The sequence below is a fragment of the Suncus etruscus genome, chromosome 3 (genome assembly GCF_024139225.1).
Source record: "Suncus etruscus isolate mSunEtr1 chromosome 3, mSunEtr1.pri.cur, whole genome shotgun sequence".
Taxonomy (NCBI): Eukaryota; Metazoa; Chordata; class Mammalia; order Eulipotyphla; family Soricidae; genus Suncus; species Suncus etruscus.
The window spans coordinates 13,968,279-13,988,329 of NC_064850.1; the positions used below are offsets into that span (position 1 = coordinate 13,968,279).

A 20,051-nucleotide genomic window follows, 5' to 3' on the forward strand; every position below is an offset into this window, starting at 1 on the left:
CTGGAGTGGCTGTGAGAGATAATGGAAAGCAGGGAAGGAAACATCAGAGAATTAACTGACATTTTTCCCCCCTGTAAAATTTCTATCTTCTGGCTTTCGTCTTTTAAAAAAAAAAAAAAGGCAGCTTTGCCAAATTAGATGAGTTCATTGTCTACTTGGGGTTAAGAACAGAGCTTGAAACTCCCTCTGCGGACATGGGGTTGTCAATGTGAGCCTGAAGCACAGATTCAGTCAGCCGCTGGCCCAGAAAGGTGGCTTCAGGAAGCCCCTGAATAATTTATTAGACCTTCCTGACATTCTTCCCTTTCTTGTTAAGCCTCGGTGTCACCAGAGGGTCCTGGAATGCCTAGCTGCCCTCTGCCAGGACTCTCTGCCCCTTGGCAGGAGAAATGTGTTTTCTCCTAATGTTCTTGGTCTTTAAAAATGAATTCCCCACCTCCCCCCACCCCCTCCGCCACTTCCTATTCCCCCTCCCCATGTTTTCTCCACTCCCCCTCCTCCTTCTGTGTACCTGGACTGTCTCATTGTTGTGCTAAACCTGTGATCTCCAGTTTGTTTTTGTTGTGTGACCTCATTGAGTGGTGATAAAAGAGCTTTTGTATACTTTATGTCGCCAGAGTAAACGCTATATTTTTAGTTTATGGCCCACACCCATTGGTACTTAGGGATATTCTGAGATTTGTGTTGAGGGGGCTGCTGTGGGCTGAGGGCTAATTAGTACTGGGAGGGAATTAAACCCTAGACTCCCACAGTAAAGCAAGTGCTTAGCCCATTGAGTTCTGGTCCCTTATTCTATACTTTGTTTTGATTTGGGGCCAGACCCAGTGGTTCTTGGGACTTAGGACTCCTGATTCTGTGCTCAGGTATTATTTCAGGAAGGACTTATGAGGCCCATATGTGATGCCTAGGATCAAATTGGGGTCAGGCACAAGGAAGGCATGTACCTTACCCATTGTAGTATCTCAGTGGTTGATCCCAGACAGAATATTTTAACATACTCTACAGAGAGCTTCTTAAATGTTTTCTTCTTGTGATCAGTCTCTACTGTAGAAATTTTTTATGCAGCCCCAAATATTTCTTTGGTAATAAGTTAAGTCATCAATTTAAAACTGATTTTAAAACCGTTTAAGAAGTTAATACAGCAGGTAGGGCCCTTTCCATGTACAAACAGCCCCACCCGGATTTGATCCCTGGTATCCCATATGGTTCCCCCTGTCATCACCAGGAGTGATCCCTGAACACTGCTTCACCTCTGCTACACACCAGTAAATAAAGCTAGTCTCTGCAGGCTATGCCCCTACCTCTCAGTCTTGGATCAAAATCTGCCCATTGTCAATATCTTTCAAAGACTTTTTTCTTTGAGCATAGTTGAATGGTTGGTTGGTTTAGGGCCACACCAATGGAGCTCAGGGACTGCTCCTTTCTTTGTATTGAGGAGTCACTCCAGTAATGCTTGAAGAACCATATGGGGAACCAGAGATTGAACTGGGTGCTTTACATGTGAGGCAAGCCTGTGTACTATTACCCTGTCTCACGTCCTTTGAATATAGTTTAAGTACTTAGGGGACTGGAGAAGTAGTGTAAGCATTTAAGTAATTGCTTTGCATACATCTGACTCAGTTCAGTCCCTGGCTCACATGGTCTCCCAGCTTTACTAGGTGCAGCCCTCGAGGCCTCTGAACACTGCCAGCATGGCCTGTGATTTCAGGCTCTCCAGGGCCAAGTAGCATAGTGTCCTCAAGCCTTAGCAATGAACAGCTATTGGCCTGCTGGGCCAAGAATTGCTGAGCCACCCCTGCATTGCCTTAGCAACACTTTGGAACCCCTCCCCTACATCCATACAACCCCACCACCACCACCACCACACCCCACACCCCCACACACACTGCTCACCTCACTCCTCCTTGTACAAATAATCCAACACTTGATTTAGGCAGGGCCACTACAAGAGTCTCACCACAATATGTGATCTCTCTTGCCTCGACCTTCCTCTGTTGTGGCACCAATACACGGTCTCATGTTTGTAGGCTGTCTTTGGAAGCATCCAAAACAGTGCAGTGTCTTTGAGAAGAGGAACTTGGTAAAGAAACCCTTGAACTCTGAAAGCAGAACTGAGGTTACGAAGGGCAAGAGGTATAGTAACTTCATACTCAAAACATTAACACTTGCAAACCAGGTTAACTCAATAATTATAATTAAAAGAAAACTTAACTATAGTTTAATGCCATATTGTGCTCCTCAAGTCTGTAGGAAGCAGCTCTTAACTGTTCCTACCAGCAAAAAGAAAAAATCAGACACAAATGAGATGATGGATATATGTTCATTAACTTAACTGATGGCTATCATTTACTGTGTGCTCTAATAAAGGTTTATTATGCTTGGAAGAAGTTAAAAAAAGAATTGTAATGCCATGGCCACTGTCCATTTCCTCTTATTTCTTTTATATCTCAACTGAGAGCACCCAACATATATATGTGTGTATATATATATATACACACACACACACACACATCCTCCTACCTCTGTCCCTCTGGCTTTGCTTTACTTGATGCTTTGTAGTTCCAGCCACTGTAGCCAAAAGAAAGGAGATGCCATTCTTTCTTGGATCCCAATAGTACTCTGTTGTATGTATACACCATATTTGTCTACTCAGCCTTTATCGGGTATTTGGGTAGTTTCCAGATTGGAACAGGCCTGAAATGGGTACTGGGTCACCTCCAAAGAGAAGACTTTGTGAGTAGAAATACTCAGCAAACCTAAGACAAGAGTCTTTATAGTTAGCAGCTCTTCCCCCAGACTCATTCTCTGAGTTTTGAACCTTTGAGCAAGTTTTGCTGCCTTAATGGTTCTGCATTAATGATATTGAGAGGGGCCGAAGAGATAGCACAGCAATAGGGCATTTGCCTTGCACGCAGCTGACCCTGGAGGGACCCAGTTCAATTCCCAGCATCCCATATGGGCCTTTTCTGAGTGCAGAGCAAGGAGTAACCCCTGAGCGCTGCAGAGTTTGGCCAAAAAAAAACAAAAACAAAAAAACAATCAATTATTTTTTTGTTTTGTTTTGTTTTGTTTTGTTTTTGGGCCACACCCGGCGGTGCTCAGGGGTTACTCCTGGCTATCTGCTCAGAAATAGCTCCTGGCAGGCACGGGGGACCATATGGGACACCGGGATTCGAACCAACCACCTTTGGTCCTGGATCGGCTGCTTGCAAGGCAAATACCACTGTGCTATCTCTCCGGGCCCCCAATCAATTATTTTTTAAAAAAAATCATGTTGAGAAAATGAGCCAGGCCCACTGAGCTCTGTTGTTGCAGACTTGTTACCCTAACAGAACAGGGAAAAATGTAAAAGTTTGTAAAGCACTTTGTCTAGTTTTCTTAGAAACCTGGCTGGCCTGTTCTGTGAGTTTCTTGAACCCTCAACATTTGCTTTCTAAAGTCCTTATCAGAGAGGCTGAGAGTTTATACAGATAGCTGGTTAACACTGGTTGGGTCTTCGCTCACTAAGCATGGTGGAGTTTTACGGTGTTTTCCCACTGGTACTTGTACGGCTGAAGTGTTTGTTTAGTTTTGTTTTTTGTTTGGTTTGGTTTGGGGGGCCACACCAGACTCAAAAACACATTGTGTTCAGGGGTTACTCCTGGTTTCTGCATTCAGAAATAGCTCCTGGCAGGCTTGGGGAAACCATATGGGATGCTGGGAATCGTACCGTCCTTTGTTGTTCACCTGCAAGGCAATCACCCTGCCGATGTGCTTTCACTCCAGCCCAGAAGTGCCTCTTCCATGTTGTGTGCCATAGTGACTAGAGTGAAGATGTCTTTGCTCATGTCAGGTATAAAGAAATGAAGAAATGTGCTGCCATCCTCTTCCTAAGCTTCCTGATCTGGGACCAAAATAGTGCTCCTGAGCCACAAGGAGCCGTCCTGGTAGTTCAGAAACGCTACCCAGACTTCCGAATCCTGGCGGCACCTACTGCAGCTTTGTTGCACAAAGGCTCTTTGAAAATGGAGCTTTTCCCCCATTTATTTAGACTTAGAGACCAAGAATGCACCAGAACCACAGAAGCCACCAGCTCTAGACTTAGTCTCTATCCTACAACCAAGCCAGCCATCCTCTTGCCAGTAGGTCTTTGAACATAGAACAAATAGGGCAGTATTGGTTCTTGGTGAGAGGCCCTAGGGCACATCTGCCTGAGAGAGTGGTGGTTATCTTGTGCAAGGGTGAACACCTTCTCTCAGACCATCAAAAACTATGGTCCGACTCCCAGATATCTCAGATTTGTTAGGGGAAGTGAAAGGTGACCGCCTTTTTTGTCTGTCTCTTACTACTTGCAGGAGAAGCAAAGTCTGCTAGTGGCTGGAGGACAGGCGCACAAAAAAAGCTTGACTCTGCTCCCAGGGCTACCACCAGGGTCAGGGATAAAGAGTTTCAAAACAAGAGAACCATGCCCAAATGAAACCATGGAACTTCCCAGAGTCTCTGTGCCTGTTCTAGAGGATGTTCCTGGGCTCAAGGTCTCCTGAAGCCTCTCAGGAAACCCAGCAGAAAGCTGAGGGGCCAAATGGATGGTACCTGGGACCAAATGGTCTCAGGAACATTGAGTGGAAATCAAAAATGGTCAGACCTACATACCCAACCCAAAGTCAATGACAATAGACTCTAGAGGCCCAAGCTACAACAAGCTACACACAAAAGGACCTGTTACACTAGCAGTCCAGGAGACTAAGGGTGAAGGTATGGGAGGCATGCTGGGAACTATGGTGAAAGGAGGTCAACACTGGTGGGTCGCTAAGTAACTGAATATAACTGTGAAAGACTTGGTTTTTTGAGTTTTTTTGTTTGTTTGTTTTTGTTTGTTCTTTTGGATCACACCTGGCAACACTCAGGGGTTACTCCTGGCTCTCTGCTCAGAAATCGCTCCTGGCTTGCTCAGGGAACCATATGGGATGCTGGGATTCGAACCACCGTCTGTCCTAGGTCAGCTGCATGCAAGGCAAATGCCCTACTGCCATGCTTATTGCTCCAGCCCCAAAAGACTTGTAATCCACATGGGTCTCAATAAAAATTTAATTAAAATAAATGGGGCCTATGTTCGTGCTCTCTCCTGAAAGAAAAAAAAAAATGGGGCCAGAGAGATAGCATGGAGGTAGGGTGTTTGCCTTGCATGCAGAAGGACAGTGGTTCGAATCCTGGCATCCCATATGGTCCCCCAAGCCTGCCAGGAGTGATTTCTGAACATAGAGCTTGGAATAACCCCTGAGTGCTGCCAGGTGTGACCCAAAAACCAAAAAAAGAAAAGCTGAGGCTCCAGTGGCTCATCCTTATCCTTGACTTTGCCCTTTGTGGTGTTGATGCTGAGAACAGGATTTGCATTGCTCCCAGAACCACATTGCAGGTTAATGATATTCTACTACCTTTCACTCATTGTTTTTCAGTTGATTTTCTTAAAGCCCTTCTGATACGTAAGAGTTCCTAAATTTTGGAATTTGTGAGCCTGTTGCTCTATTATAGATACAGTTCTCTCTCTGAGGACCCCTAAGAAGGGAGAGGGAAGATGTTGCAAGCAACAGCCTTCCGCTTGTGCCAACCCACTTCCCTTTCTATCAGTGATAACCTGAATTCCCCAGATTTGACCAACAGCCTTTCCCAGGGTCTGGTTCCTCCTGTGTTTCCTGTTGAAGCCTAAGCACCAGCCTCCTGAGTGGCATGAGAAGGACTCCCACAGCAAAACCTCACCACCCTCTTCCTCTTCTGTCTTCGCAGTGTGTTCCCTGCCCCCAGAGCCTGAGAATGGTGGCTACATCTGCCACCCCCGGCCATGCAGAGATCCCCTGAATTCGGGCAGTGTCATCGAGTACCTGTGTGCTGAGGGCTACATGCTGAAAAGCGATTACAAATACCTGACCTGTAAGAACGGTGAATGGAAACCAAACATGGAGATTAGCTGCCGTCTCAACGAGGGTCAGTGTGGCTGATAAGAAAGGGGTGCTTCTGGGGTCCTGCTTCCTTCCTCCCTCCCTCCCTCCCTCCCTCCCTCCCTCCCTCCCTCCCTCCCTCCCTCCCTCCCTCCCTCCCTTCTTTCTTTCTTTCTTTCTTTCTTTCTTTCTTTCTTTCTTTCTTTCTTTCTTTCTTTCTTTCTCTCTTTTTGAAATGTAAAATATTTAGCATCATGATTACAAGCATGTTTGTAGTTGAATTTTAGTTATATATAAAAAAAAAGAATACCCCCCACCAGTGTAACGTTCCCACTACCAATGCCCTCCATCACCCTCCTCCCCTAGGGTTCTGCTTTCTTTGAACTTATGAGGAAGTGGTGCCTGTTTTCTCCAGAGCCCCTTGTAGTTTGGGGATATAATTGACCCCCTGTGATGTCCTGAAGCCTCCCTTTGGGATTTCACATCTCTGTGAATGACCTCTGAGGGTCCTGATGCGTGTCCCTCTGTTCAGCTGAGCCACAAAAGACTCAGAGGCTATGCTTATTCTTTACTCTGTTGTATAAAGTCCCTTTGATGCTGCAGATTTCTTGCCCAGCCAGGTGCTGCTGATTTTTGACCATGACAACATTAACACCTTCCCTAGTTGCTCTTTCATATTATTCTTCCTTGAACAGAAATTAATTAAGGAGCTAAGACCTAGAGTTCAGCCAGCAGCTGCGTCTCCCCCCTTGTGCCTCCTCTTTTCATGTAAGAGGAAAATCCTGCTGCCTACAGGAAAGTATGTGTCATATAACCTTCTTTGTGTTGTATACTGGGGGCAATATGCCATGACACCCCAGATAGTGTGGATACTAGCCTAAGGTTTCCCATCAGCTATAGGATCTTAGACTAGCTGGAATTAGTACTATTCTTAGAAATTTTCCTGCCACGTGGAGAGAACAATGGGTGGGACTGAGATGATGGAATGGTGTGTTCATTTAAATGGTTGCTGTCTCCTAACCTGTTTCTAAACACTGGTCAGGAGTGGCTTGGAAACGTGAGGTCTCCAGCAGAGATGTCAAATGATCTCCTAAGGCCCACAGCAAAGAGGATCGGGAAATGGCTCTTGGTGAACAACTTGTATTTACACCTGCAATTTCACTCCTGAGGTGGCACAGGCCTCAGGGTACAGGCAGGGGCACCTTTAATAGAACCAGCTGTGAAGTTCATGTCCCAAACACCCCTGATGATGACTTGTCCTGCAGACAAAGATGCCCACACGTCCCTCGGTGTCCCTACGCTGTCCATAGTGGCTTCTACTGCAAGCTCCGTGGCGCTCATTCTCCTCCTCGTTGTGCTATTTGTGCTCCTGCAGCCGAAGCTGAAGTCCTTTCATCACAGCAGGTGAGTCCAGCAGCAGTGAGTGGACCTTGCAGTGGGGGACTTGCCTTTGGCAGAGAGTTGCTGGTAGGCCCTGCAGCCTCTGCTGGACTGCTGTGTGCCCAAGGGAGAGAGGGGACTCTGTCAGATGTTGAGTTTCTGGTTGTTCCTGGCATGTCTCCATATTGTTTTATAGACTTACCTTAATAGTCATAGTGAACCGAGGCTCAGAGAAATCAAGTCACTCAAGACCATCCCGCTAGATGATGACAGAACTGAGAGTTGGCTTGATCTGTCCCACTTCAGGCCTGTGTCATTTTCCCTACTTAGTGGTTCTCAAAGTGTGATTCCCAACACCACCAGACCCCACTCTTCACCAGCTGAAGGCCAGTGACAGGGTTGTCCTCAATCCTCCAAGTAATTCTGACAGATTCAGGTGGAGGGGCTGCTCTCCCATCCTGGCTACTTATAAGACAACTTGTAGCACATTAAAAATAAACAGCAGGACCCGGAGAGATAGCACAGCGGCATTTGCTTTGCAAGCAGCAGATCCAGGACCTAAGGTGGTTGGTTTGAATCCTGGTGTCCCATATGGTCCCCCGTGCCTGCCAGGAGCTATTTCTGAGCAGGCAGCCAGGAGTCACCCCTGAGCAATGCCGGGTGTGGCCCAAAAACCAAAAAAAAAAAAAAAAAAAATCTATCTTCCTTGGAATTTACAAGGAACAAAAAAAAAAAAATCTATCTCCCTTGGAATTTACAAGGAACAGGCCACATAGTTTTTTGTTTTTTGTTTTTGAGTCACACCCAGCATCGCTCAGGGATACTCCTGGCTCCAAGCTCAGAAATCGCTCCTGGCAGGCTGGGGGACCATATGGGATGCTGGGATTCGAACCAATGACCTTCTGCATGAAAGGCAAACACCTTACCTCCATGCTATCTCTCCAGCCCGACCAGGCCACATTTAATCACAGTGCATTATATGTGGTTCTCCCTCTTTTTTTTCTTTTTGTTTGGAAGAGAAAAATAATCATTTTTGTTTATTTCTGTTTTGGGACCACACGTTAGCACTCAGGAGTCACTCCTGGCTCTGTGCTCAGCAATGTCTCCCAGCAGCTCGGGAGACCATATAGGATGCCAGAAATCAAACCCAAGTATGGGGCCGGTGAGGTGGCACTAGAGGTAAGGTGTCTGCCTTGCAAGCGCTAGCCAAGGAAGGACTGCGGTTCGATCCCCCAGCGTCCCATATGGTCCCCCCAAGCCAGGAGCGATTTCTGAGCGCTTAGCCAGGAGTAACCCTGGCATCAAATGGGTGTGGCCCCAAAAACCAAAAAAAAAGAAAGAGAGAGAGAAAAAAAGAAAGAGGAGAGGGAGAGAGAGAGAGAGAGAGAGAGAGAGAGAGAGAACCCATCTGCATGCAAGGAAATGCCCTACCCACTGTGCTGTTGCTCCCCTCCAATCTTTTAAGATTGTTAAATAATTAGTTGAATAAAGAGGATTTCAAGGGAGCCACTTTTTATGTATGATTCCCTGAGCTCCACCAGGAGTGACCCCCAAAACATTAAGCTGAGAGCAGCTCCTGAATATATAAGGTTTGACTCTAAAAAATATAATAAATTGATAACTTAGCTGGTATGATAGCACAGCGGTAGTGTTTGCCTTGCACACGACAGACCCGAGACAGATCCAGATTTGATCCCCAGCATCCCAAAGAGTCCCCTGAGCCTGCCAGGAATGATTTCTGAACGCAGAGCCAGGAGTAACCCCTGAGTGCATCCGGGTGTGCCCCCCCCAAATAAATGAACAAAAAAAAATTGATAACAATTTCCATGTAGCCATGATAACATTTCCACATAGAGTCAAGATAGCTATTTTAGGGCCCGGAGAGATAGCACAGTGGTGTTTGCCTTGCAAGCAGCCGATCCAGGACCTAAGGTGGTTGGTTCGAATCCCGGTGTTCCATATAGTCCCCCGTGCCTGCCAGGAGCCATTTCTGAGCAGACAGCCAGGAGTAACCCCTTAGCACCGCAGGGTGTGGCCCAAAAACCAAAAAAAAAAAAAAAAGATAGCTATTTGAAATTTCATCGAAATTAGTCATTTTTCTCCCCTTTTGGTTAATTGGAAATTAAATGCTTTTGCTCTTTGATCTGGTATATTCAGACTATAGTGTTTTTTTTTCCTCACCGGTTTTTTGCTTGGAGCACCACACCCAGCAGTGCTCAGGGCTTACTCCTGGCTCTGCTAAGGGATCACTCCTGACAGTACTTGGGCAACCGTCTGTGGTGCCAATAAGTAAGCCAGGGTCTGCCAAGTATTAGGCAAGAGCCATACCTGCTGTATGTAATTTCAGGAAACAGGCCGAACTGCCATTGTACCCAGCGGCTGCCTTCTGCAGCAGTGTGACTGGACCATCTCAGCTCTCTGAGTCTCAGCCGTGGTCCTGGGGAATCTGTCTGGGACAGGGCCTAGGCAAGGGTCAGTGGGATGGAGCGCCAAGCCCTCGGTGCTCTGTCTGGCGTGAAGCAATTGCTCGAGAACCACAGCTGTTGGTGTGTCAGTACTGCTTGTCTCTGTCAAATCCTTTTGTTTTCCTCTCCCCACGCAGACGAGACCAGGGGGTGTCTGGGGACCAAGTCTCGATCATGGTGGATGGAGTTCAGGTTGCTCTGCCGTCATATGAGGAAGCTGTCTATGGCAGTTCCGGCCACTGCGTGCCGCCGGCTGACCCCAGAGTGCAGATTGTGCTGTCAGAGGGGTCTGGGCCCAGCGGAAGGAATGTGCCAAGGGAGCAGCAGCTGCAGGAACCGGGCGCCTGCTCCTCTGCAGGCGGAGACGAGGAGACCCCGGGCCAGTCTGGACTCTGTGAAGCCTGGGGATCTCGGGGCTCAGAGACTGTGATGGTGCATCAGGCGGCCACCTCCTCCTGGGTGGCCGGCTCAGGGAACAGCCGACCAGCACACAAAGAAGTCCCAGATTCAGAGAATAGTGACATACAAAGCCTTTTATCCCTCACATCCGAGGACTACACAGATGGTAGGTGGTCTACTCTGATTGTCAGTTATTTGCAGCTCTCGGAAGGAGGGAGAGAGGGAGGGGGTAGGGAGGGAGGGAAGGAGGGAGAAAGGGAGGGAGGCAGGCCCCGGGCCTCCCTAATCATGGATGGAGGGTGGAGGGCAGAGAAATGATCCTGCGCTACTAGCCTATAAAGAATTCCACATTCTTGCTTTATGACAGGGCTGTATGGGCTGTGTTATCAGGACTCTTCACTGTTGTGCCCTGGTTTGTTAAGTCTGCAGAACTGTGCTGATCAGAGTAGGCAGAAGTGGGGTTATCCTCTTGACCATAGTTTCTATGTTCCTAAAAGGGCATGAATGACCAGAAATCATGGGAATGTGTCCCAGAAGATCTGAGCTGTTTCTTTTCTAGAGCATTCAGCTGCTTCATTTTATATTTTTTCTTTTTTTGGGGGGCCACACCTGGTGATGCAGGGGTTACCCCTGGCTATGCACTCAGAAATTACTCCTGGCTTGGGGGACCATATTGGATACTGGGGGATGGAATCATGATCCGTCCTGTGTCAGCTGCATGCAAGCAAACGCCCTATCGCTGCGCCATTGCTCAGGGCCCCTCTTTTAGTCTTTTTTTTAATGGGTCATACCCGGCAGTGCTCAGGGATATACTCCAGGCTCTGCCCTTAGGAATCACTTCTAGCAGTGCTTGTGGACCATATGGGAAGCCTGAGATCAAACCCGGTTGGCTGTGTACACAGCAAGTGTCTTACTCACCATACTGTTGCTCCAGCACAGCTTCTATTAAGTTGGTTCTCTTGCATGATCTCAGTTAAGTCTCGCAAAAATCCAGAGAGCTAGGTGTGATCGTGGCCTCACAGAGGTCAAGCCCATTCATGAGAGCTGAACTGGAACTGGAAGCCAGGTCTCTCTAGCTCCACCACTGGCATTTATAAACCTCAGGGCCGCCACACCTGGTGACAGTACGTTCTTTGTGGCAAAACAACATAGAGTGAAATTACCATCTCCTGACACCTCTGCCTTTGCCAAAGCCCAAAGAAATGAACATTAGGTCTGACACTTTCACTTTAAAATACCTTTATTTTACTCTTACTTTTTTTTTTTACTAGACTCAGCTAGCCTAGTACCTAGACTTGGCATGCAGAAGACCAGCTTTAATCCCTGACTTCATATGGTTCCCTGAGCACTGTCAGGAATAACACCTCCCTCCAAGCACTAAGCCAGGAGTAGCCCCTGATCACATCTAGATCTGGCCTCAAAAGCCAAAGCACAAACTACCCTTTATGTTGTGGTTGCCTCGGTGCCACCAGGACGTGATCCCTAGAAGGAAGTTGGGAATACTTCTTAACTATTATCAGGCCTGGCCCAAAACCAAGATAGGGAATGGAGAGGTAGTGCAGTGGTTAGAGTTGTTATTTCTCACGGCCAACTTGGGTTTTATTTGATCCCTAGAGCATCACCAGGTCTGATTCCTGAGTGTAAAGCCAAGAGTAACCCCTGATCATCTGTGGAGATGCCTCCCCCTCCAAAAAAAAAATTAAATTTTGTGGCCCATGTTGAAAACAGAAACTCAGTGTTTTTATTTTTGTAGATAGTGAGGACCTAATACCTTCAACCTGCCTTTAAGGAAACCTCTGAGAAAACTGCTTCCTAAGAAATCCTAGGAACAGTGAATATTTTATGGCTTAAATGCTTGGTTTAACTCATGCTGAAGTTTTCTGGGAGCCAGAGAAATAGTATAGCGGTAGACTGCCTGCTTTACCAGCTAATCCAGGTTCTATCCCCAGCATCCTGATCCCTCCAGGAGAGATCCCCAAGCACACAGCCAGGAGTCTCCTCTGAGCCGAGTGTGACACACTCTGCCCTCACTGCCACCAAACGAAAGTTTTCTGATTGTTGACTACACTCTACCTTCTTTCTTGGTGGGAAATAGAACCAAAGGAAGCATTAAGTAATTAACCCCAGGTTAAAGGAAGGGCCTGCAGTACATTACTGTCCATGCATGTTGACACCTGTCCAGCTGTAGGGTCCGTGTCAGGACAAGGGTTCAAAGTATAACACAGTATAAAATAGGTAAATGAGCTTGTCGCCAGCCACACCTGAACTCTATGGCATGGCGGTGGCATTCAGAGCCTTGCAAACATCTGCTTGACCCACTGACATTTCAGGACTCAGACCTAGAGAGAGAAGTAATAGTTTTTTTTTTTTTCTCTCAGAATGGAAGGTGGAAGGTGGCTTTTAAGGAGGAGGGAGAATGTCTGTCTACAGGACTCAGCTTTGTAGGATGGTATTAATCATAGAAAAAAAGGCAAGCCAGATCAGCAGAGTTAGGGCAGATGTGAGTTAGCTAGTATGAGTTGGCTAGACGAGGAGGTGGCTGACCACATCAGACCGAACGAACGATACGATTGTATCAGACAGGAAGAGAGAGGGACAGGAAAGGCCCAGCAGAGAGGCACAGGATGAGACTTTGCCTAGAACATCAAAACAGGCCTTAATTGTTTTGGTTGGTTGGTTGGTTGGTTGGTTTTTGGGTCACACCCGGCGGTGCTCAGGGATCACTCCTGGCTCTGTGCTCAGAAATTGTTCCTGGCAGGCTCAGGGGACTATATGGGGTGCTGGGATTAGAACCATCAAACACCCTACTGCTGTGCTATCTCTCCAGACTCTGGGGCTTAGTTTTTAATGCCTGCAGTGTGCAGAGACCTGTATAGGGTTAACCACTGTTTTCTCCTTCCCTGCAGATATCCCGCTGTTGAAAGAAGCGTGAGGGCTGTCAGCCGGCCACTCCTCTGCCCCTCCTCCCTCTCCCTGCGGGTCTGATTACCCTGTACTCTAGCCACCTTCTCTGGATGCCTGAGCTGCCGCCTCCACATTTGTCTATCTGTGCATTGCAGAGGCCTGCAGGCCCACCTTGCTGGACACCCCAGGAAGATTCTCACCATCTGCCTGCTGGACAGCTAGAGGCCCTGGCTCCTTGCCTGGCCCAGCCTTCCCATCTGTGTCGGGGATGTGTCTGAATGTGCTGGATGAGCCCTTCTTTTCCCTCAGCCCTCTGGGTCCCCTCCAGCCAGCTCTCAGCAGCAGTCCCCTCCAGCCCACATGGGCCTGCGAGCCACTGTGTTTACTTGTGCCTTTCCCCCCTGACCCTGTCCTGTCTCTGCACCATGCAAGGCTGGTTGCCTTCTGACAAGCCTTAATGGCTGCATTGCTTCCCCCTGCCTCTCAGCCAGGCCAGTTTCCTTTTCACCTGGCGCCCACCACCCTCACCGGAAGCAGAGCCAGGAGGGAGAACTCTGAGCTGGAGTTTCCAGAGTCGGGGCAGATGTGAGGGCCTCACGGGCTTGCCTTGGTAGCACATTGCCTGGGTCGAGGGCAGAGTCATCAAAGTTCAGATCAGAGCTGCCCCAGCTCCTGCTCCCTGGGCTTAGGGATGCTGGGCCCAGGCTCTGTGGAATCCCCAAGGAAAGTAGAAGCTCCTGAGAGAGGGAAGGATGGTGCCTGGCTGACTACGACTCTTCCAAACATGCAAGTTCTCACTTCTCCCTAGCCTGGGCGTTTTCTGTCTCCCCGGAACACAAGGGGTCTTGTGGGGTCTGCCCACAGAGGCCTGTTGACCAACAGCAGCTGGGTCTGGAGAACTGCTGAGATGCCCCCCCCCCCAGAATATACCCACGTGGGGCCCTGGCAGTCAGGGAAGGTGGGGAGGGAGGCACACCCCGAGTCCCCAGACAGCTGCCGGCAGCTCGAGCCCCGCCTCTCCCCCAGTCTGTGCCTTAGTCCTTGTGCCCAGGAAGCGCCCTGCTTGCTGTGCCGCCGCTGCTGCTGCTGCTGATGCTCTGCTGCTGACCCCATTCTGCTCGGCCCCGGCCCCACTCCGCATGTCGCTGCTACTGCTGTCACAGGCTTCCTTGTCTTCCGGCCCAGCCTCAAGAGGCCGTTCACAGGCGCGCCACTTGCTGCCCAGGGTAGGGAAACGAGTGGGCTTGGTGCCTCTCGAGGCTTCTACCCTCACAAAATGCTCCCAGAGAACCCACCCATGGAAGAGCCCAGCCAGGCACCCCTGTCTTCTGAGAATGGGGTGTTCAGGCTTGTGTGGATGGTTCTGCTGTGGAAGCCCCAGGTTGGATCCGACCTGAGCTGCCCCTCTGGCCACCATGGGGAGGCACGAAGTACCCCACATATTTTGAACCCCTGACCAGACAGGGTGGCTCTGGGCATAGGTGTGGGCAATGGCTTTCCTTCTGCTTCCTGCCTCCACTCTCTTGCACTTTACTTGCCACTTGTCCCCAAGCCTCTGCTGCCACACGTCTTCCTCAGGATAAGAAGGGCAGGTGCTCACCCAGGGGCCCTCACGGCTGTGCCCAAAGACCAGAGCAGCATGGTTACTTACAGAGTAGGTTGGTGAAGGTGCAAGGCTAGAGGCAAAAGAATCGCACAGACCAGGAGCAGGGGCCTGGCCTGTAGCTTGGGAGCATTTCAGAGATAGCTCTGCCATCACTGGCCCTGGACATGGGTGCAGGCTTAGCTTAGTCCTAGCTCAGCGGCCTCACCGTGACATATAGGCTCTCCTTCATCCACGGGAGCCCGTTTCTTCCTCGGAAACAACAAAGCGGGGATGGTTTTGGAGCTATAGTAGTGAGATGAGTGATTGCCTTTCATACTGCTGACCTGGGTCTGATCTCTAGTACCCTATTTCTTACCCCTGTGCACCTCCAGGAGTAAACCCTGAATACTGCCAAGTGAGCCCCCCCCCCAAAAAAAAAAAAGGCAAGGACAGATGGGGACAGGGAGTTGTAATATCTCACTGCTTTCACTACAGCTTTCTATTTTCAATCTCCCGAACCCCATATTCTATTCTAGAGTACCTTTTGTTAGGAAAGAGCTTGCCAGCGCAGCTCCAGGTTGCATTATGTTTTGGGTTCTCCCCCCCCCCCCCCAAGAAATTGCACTTTTTGTTTTGGGTTTATTCAGCCACGTAGGTGACTGCCTGGCACTTGAATAAATGAAAAACGACTTCCTTGGGGCCGGGCGGTGGCGCTGAAGGTAAGGTGCCTGCCTTGCCTGCGCTAGCCTTGGAGGGACCGCGGTTCGATCCCCCGGTGTCCCATATGGTCCCCCAAGCCAGGAGCAACTTCTGAGCACATAGCCAGGAGTAACCCCTGAGCGTTATGGGGTGTGGCCCAAAAACCCAAAAAAAAAAAAAAGAAAAACGACTTCCTTCTGAAGCCGTCTCTCCCACCTGTCACTCTGCCCCCCAAGGGTACAAGCCCATATTTGCCCACTCAGTAGGAAGGGAAGAAAGTGAAAGCACCCCCTCATACCCCGCCCCTTGCTGACTTTGATGAGGCCCCTTCCCCTGGGCCCTGGGACTCCTGTGACTCCTGACTTCCATGCAGGCTCTGCACAGAACCAGTTTCTTTGCTCTTGGCCGAGTGCTCCTGTTTCTAGGGCTTTTGGGCTTTGTCGTGAGCAAGAGAGTCCGGGCTGCACAGCTGCCTGGAGTTGGGGCCTGGCTGGTGGTGGGCTGCAGGAAGGAGCTGCCAGGGGAAGAGTAGGTGGCTGGCGTAAGGCCCCTGGCCAGGCTTCCCCACTCACCTCTGGGGAACCTAGAACCAGGCTCTTCCGGGAGAAATGGGCAGCGCCAAAGGTCTTCCAAGGGCATTGTGTCCATGATCTGGCTCCGTGAAGGTGTCCTAGCCTGGCCACTTGGAGTCATATTCCAGCAATTTCCAAGAGCCAGCTGGCATGAGGTGAAATCACTGAGAATTTCCATCCGTTTCCAGGCCTTACTTTAGCCGGTAGGCTCAGTCTTTCGGTCCTTCAATCTAGAATGTGTCGTTACGTTCCCATTTCACGGGGTCTGAGAAATGGACTGAGTGCTGGCACTTCGTAAGGCATTTCAGCACACATTCTACTTAACACTCCATTCGAAAAAGGTTTAAAACTGAAAGTCTTTCTTCCCCACCCCTCATTCATTCCTCTTGCCCTCCTCCTCCTCTCCCAGCCCCAGCTTTAAAGTTCTGTGGCAAAGCCAGTGGCAAGACAAAGGTAAACTTTTCCTGCTTCGTTAGTGACATGGGATTGATGGCACTCAGATCTAGCCCTCCCTCCCGCTCCCAGCTGAGCTCTGGAACCACTTGCTTCCCACATAACCACGCCACTTCCATTTCCGGGAGCCATGCCTGCCGAGAGAACCGAATATGCTGCAAACATGTCTTCATCCTTGCCTTTGATTTCCTCCTCACAAAGAATGAAGGGCATAGACGGGAAGTGGTCCTCAGACCCATCTTGCAGCTTAGTTCCAGATGCTGAGATGCCAAGATGCTGACTCTGGGAGCTGCCTTCCTGGGGCCTGTTTGGGCTCCTGGCTTTCGGTAGAGAATTAGTTTCCCTTGGTGGCCCTCAGTGGAGGGCTCAGAGGGTTTTGCTTTGGGGAATGGATAGAGTCAGGTTTCCCAGAGAGGGAAAAGGGCTGAAGCAGGCTCAGCTTAGCTGGAAAGCCACCTCTGAATGCCCTGTTGAAAACCAAGTCAATGTAAAGGCAAACCCCAAGGTCGCATCCTCTGCCAGGCAGCAGAGCTCACCGGAGGGGATGCGGGAGCCAAGCACTGGGCTTGCCCAGCAGAGGAGCACCGGACGAGGGTTGCGTGAATGCTCAGCATGCCCGGCCCTGGCTGTTTCCCCGCCACCACAGAATCTTCTGCAGAATGGTACTCACAACAGAAACAAGACGGCACACGCATCATTGACTGTGCAGGATGTCACTCAATCAGTTTGGATTTGCTTTATTTTATTTTATATATGTATTTTTTGGTATCCTGTACATTGCAGTGGGTGTGAAGATAGTATTTTAATATTTGTACAAAGTTTAATTTAATTTTAATTGTTCTATGTATATAACTGCATTTCTAAATAATAAAAAAAATTCTTATGAAGGCAGTAAGCGACCTGTGATCCTTCCATAAAGTTCCTACAGAAACTTTTACAGTGAAACGAGCAGATGTACATGGAAGAGAGTAGCAAAGAGACACCAGGGAGTGTAGCTCGGCTGTGGGTAGCCCAGTTCCATCCCTGGTGTCATTGGGTCTCCTAAGCATCACGACTCTGGGAGTGATTGCCAAGCTGACCCCAAAACAAAGACTAGGACACTTATTCTGGCAGAACTTGACAGAGCTGGGGCAGGGAGGTATCTATAGTGAGAGAAAGCAAGAGCACAAGCAGTAGGAACACTGCATTTCTGGCTTTGCCCTCTCCCGTCAGCTTCTTCTCTCATGACTGGAGGTTGCACATGCACTTGGCCATGGTGCTTGCTGAGAACTGCAGTCTTATAGCAGCAGTACTTACACCCCTTGCCCTGCTCGAGGTTGCACCCAGCTGAGGTACCTATACACCACCTGGTTGTGTGCTGGTGAGGACACATTGCAGCAATGAGGGTCCCGAGTTGCCAGTATAGATCCCATCAGTGAGTGTAGGTCCACCAGGGATTGAATTTGAGGTCTCATACATACTTTCAAGATGAGCACTTTGGTGCTAACTCATCCCTAAACCCCCTCTTCTTTGTTTTTGGGATTTTTAGGTCACACCCAGTGGCTTTCAGGGGTTACTCCTGGCTCTGCACTCAGAAATCGCTCCTGGCAGACTCGGGGGACTATATGGGATGCTGGAAATTGAACCAGTCTGTCCTGGGTAGGCAAACACCCTACCATGATGCTATCACTCCGGCTCCCCCATCTCCCTCTCTCTTTTTTTAATCACAATCCTTATCAATTTTGTAATGTGCACCAACTACAGCTTTTGGAATTAAGATGGACCCATCGCTGAACTATAACTGGATTAGTCCTTGGTCAAAAACAAAAAAAAAAGTCAAGTGGATTAGTCCTTGGTCAAAAACAAAAAAAAAGTCAAGTGAAAAAGCTATAAAATTTACTTTTATCAGGGCCGGAGAGGTGGCACTAGAGGTAAGGTGTCTGCCTTGCAAGCGCTAGACTAGAAAGGACCACGGTTTGATCCCCCGGTGTCCCATATGGTCCCCCCAAGCCAGGGGCGATTTCTGAGCGCTTAGCCAAGAGTAACCCCTGAGCATCAAACGGGTGTGGCCAAAAAACAAAAAACTTACTTTTATGGTAGTTTTTTCCACCACATCCCCCAATCTCTTCATTTTATGTGTTCTTTGTGCCAACTACTGTTGAAAGATGGTATTCAACCCAGAACGATTGTGTCTGGAGGCCTGCATGCAATGTCATATCCTGGGATGGCAGATTTTCTGGCAGTAGCTGTGATAGTTCTGATCTGGACAGCATAAGGTGTGGCAGTGAGTGGGGCCTGTGATGGGATAAACTGACGCCTTACCATTTGCACCACTGCTCCAGCCCCTTGTCTTTCGTTCTGAGTAGCAATGACTTTTTTTTAAATTTTCCATCTCTAAACCTAAAAAGTGAACTAACTAGGGGCCATATAAGAAGTCATGGCTTGAGGCCAGAGAGATAGCATGGAGTTAAAGCGTTTACCTTGCTTGCAGAAGGACTGGGTGGTTCGAATCTGGACATTCCATAGGGTCCCCGAGCCTGCCAGGGGCGATTTCTGAGTGTAGAGCCAGGAGTAACCTCTGAGTGCTGCAGGGTGTGACCCAAAAACAAACAACAAACAAAAAAGTTGTGGCTCGGGCCGGAGAGATAGCATGGAGGTAGGCAGGTAGGAAGGTGGTTTGAATCCCGGCATCCACATGGTCCCCTGAGCCTTCCAGGAGTGATTTCTGAGCGTAGAAACAGGAATAACCCCTGAGCACTGCCGGGTGTGACCCAAAAAGCAAACAAAACAAACAAAAAACAAAAAGTCATGGCTCTTAGAGCTAGAGAGATAGTACTAGAGGTAAGGTTGCTTGCTTTGCATGTGGCCAACCTGTTTTATGCCCTTGGCCCTCCCTGCCAGGTGTAACCCTTGAGAACAACTAGGTGTTGCCCAGATTCCAATGCCCCCCCCCACCAAAAAATACGGCTGGCCTGTGGCAACTGGGTAATGATAGCCTTGGTCCAGAAAATGAGGAAGGAATGGAAGTCTAAGGACAGAAGGGCCATGCCAGGGCAAGAGAAGTTTCCATGGTTGGTTGGTTAACGGTGTGAGGACAAGGGTGTACTGGGGACTCAGACAAAGGGAAAAAGCCAGACAGCCTTGGCATCCACCTGGAGCAGGCCTCGGGGCATGGTGTCTGGAATCTCAAGAGTCCCCACAGCGCCTGAGATGCCAGTGTCTTGTGCATGGGGGAAGGCAGGAGGCATTTATATTGTTCACAAAGCAGCAACCCAGTTCTTCATGAGGGGGAGGAAAAAAAACTGAAAAGGAAAGAGGTTTCTTTCACGGACAGGAACGTCTTTGTGGAAAGCGAGCAGAAACGTGTCCAGTCGGGCAAAGAATGCAACGGTGGGGAGACATCAACATGGGGTCAGCTTGGGGTACAGCCAAGGGGGCACAATGGCAGCAAGCCTACAGCTGCAGGGCTGCAGGGGAGGATGGTGGGGCAGACATGTCCTGCCCTGCTGTGAAGCCCCCACCACCCTGTTTTCAGGAGCTACCCCCAGACCACAAGGAAAATGCCGGTCTGTTCAGAAGGACTGGTTGGTGCTCTGAAATGCTCCTTTCTGCTCCTTGGTTATGGCGGTCACGGTGCTCACAGGGTCACACTTTCTGGCCGGTGCTAGGTCATCTTCCAGCTGTGCTCACTGGGAATCAC

General features: G+C 49.2%; 1 protein-coding gene across 1 annotated transcript in view; it reads left to right on the top strand.

The window, feature by feature from the left end:
* Positions 1–14,289, top strand: part of SUSD6 (sushi domain containing 6) — a 48,361-nt gene extending 34,072 nt beyond the window's left edge. The window contains exons 2-5 of the mRNA XM_049770477.1: positions 5,764–5,961; positions 7,181–7,319; positions 9,898–10,325; positions 13,066–14,289. Coding sequence (XP_049626434.1) covers positions 5,764–5,961; positions 7,181–7,319; positions 9,898–10,325; positions 13,066–13,091 — 791 coding nt within the window. The 3' untranslated portion in view covers positions 13,092–14,289. The remainder of the gene's footprint in view (positions 1–5,763; positions 5,962–7,180; positions 7,320–9,897; positions 10,326–13,065) is intronic.
* The last annotated feature ends 5,762 nt before the right edge of the window (positions 14,290–20,051 follow it).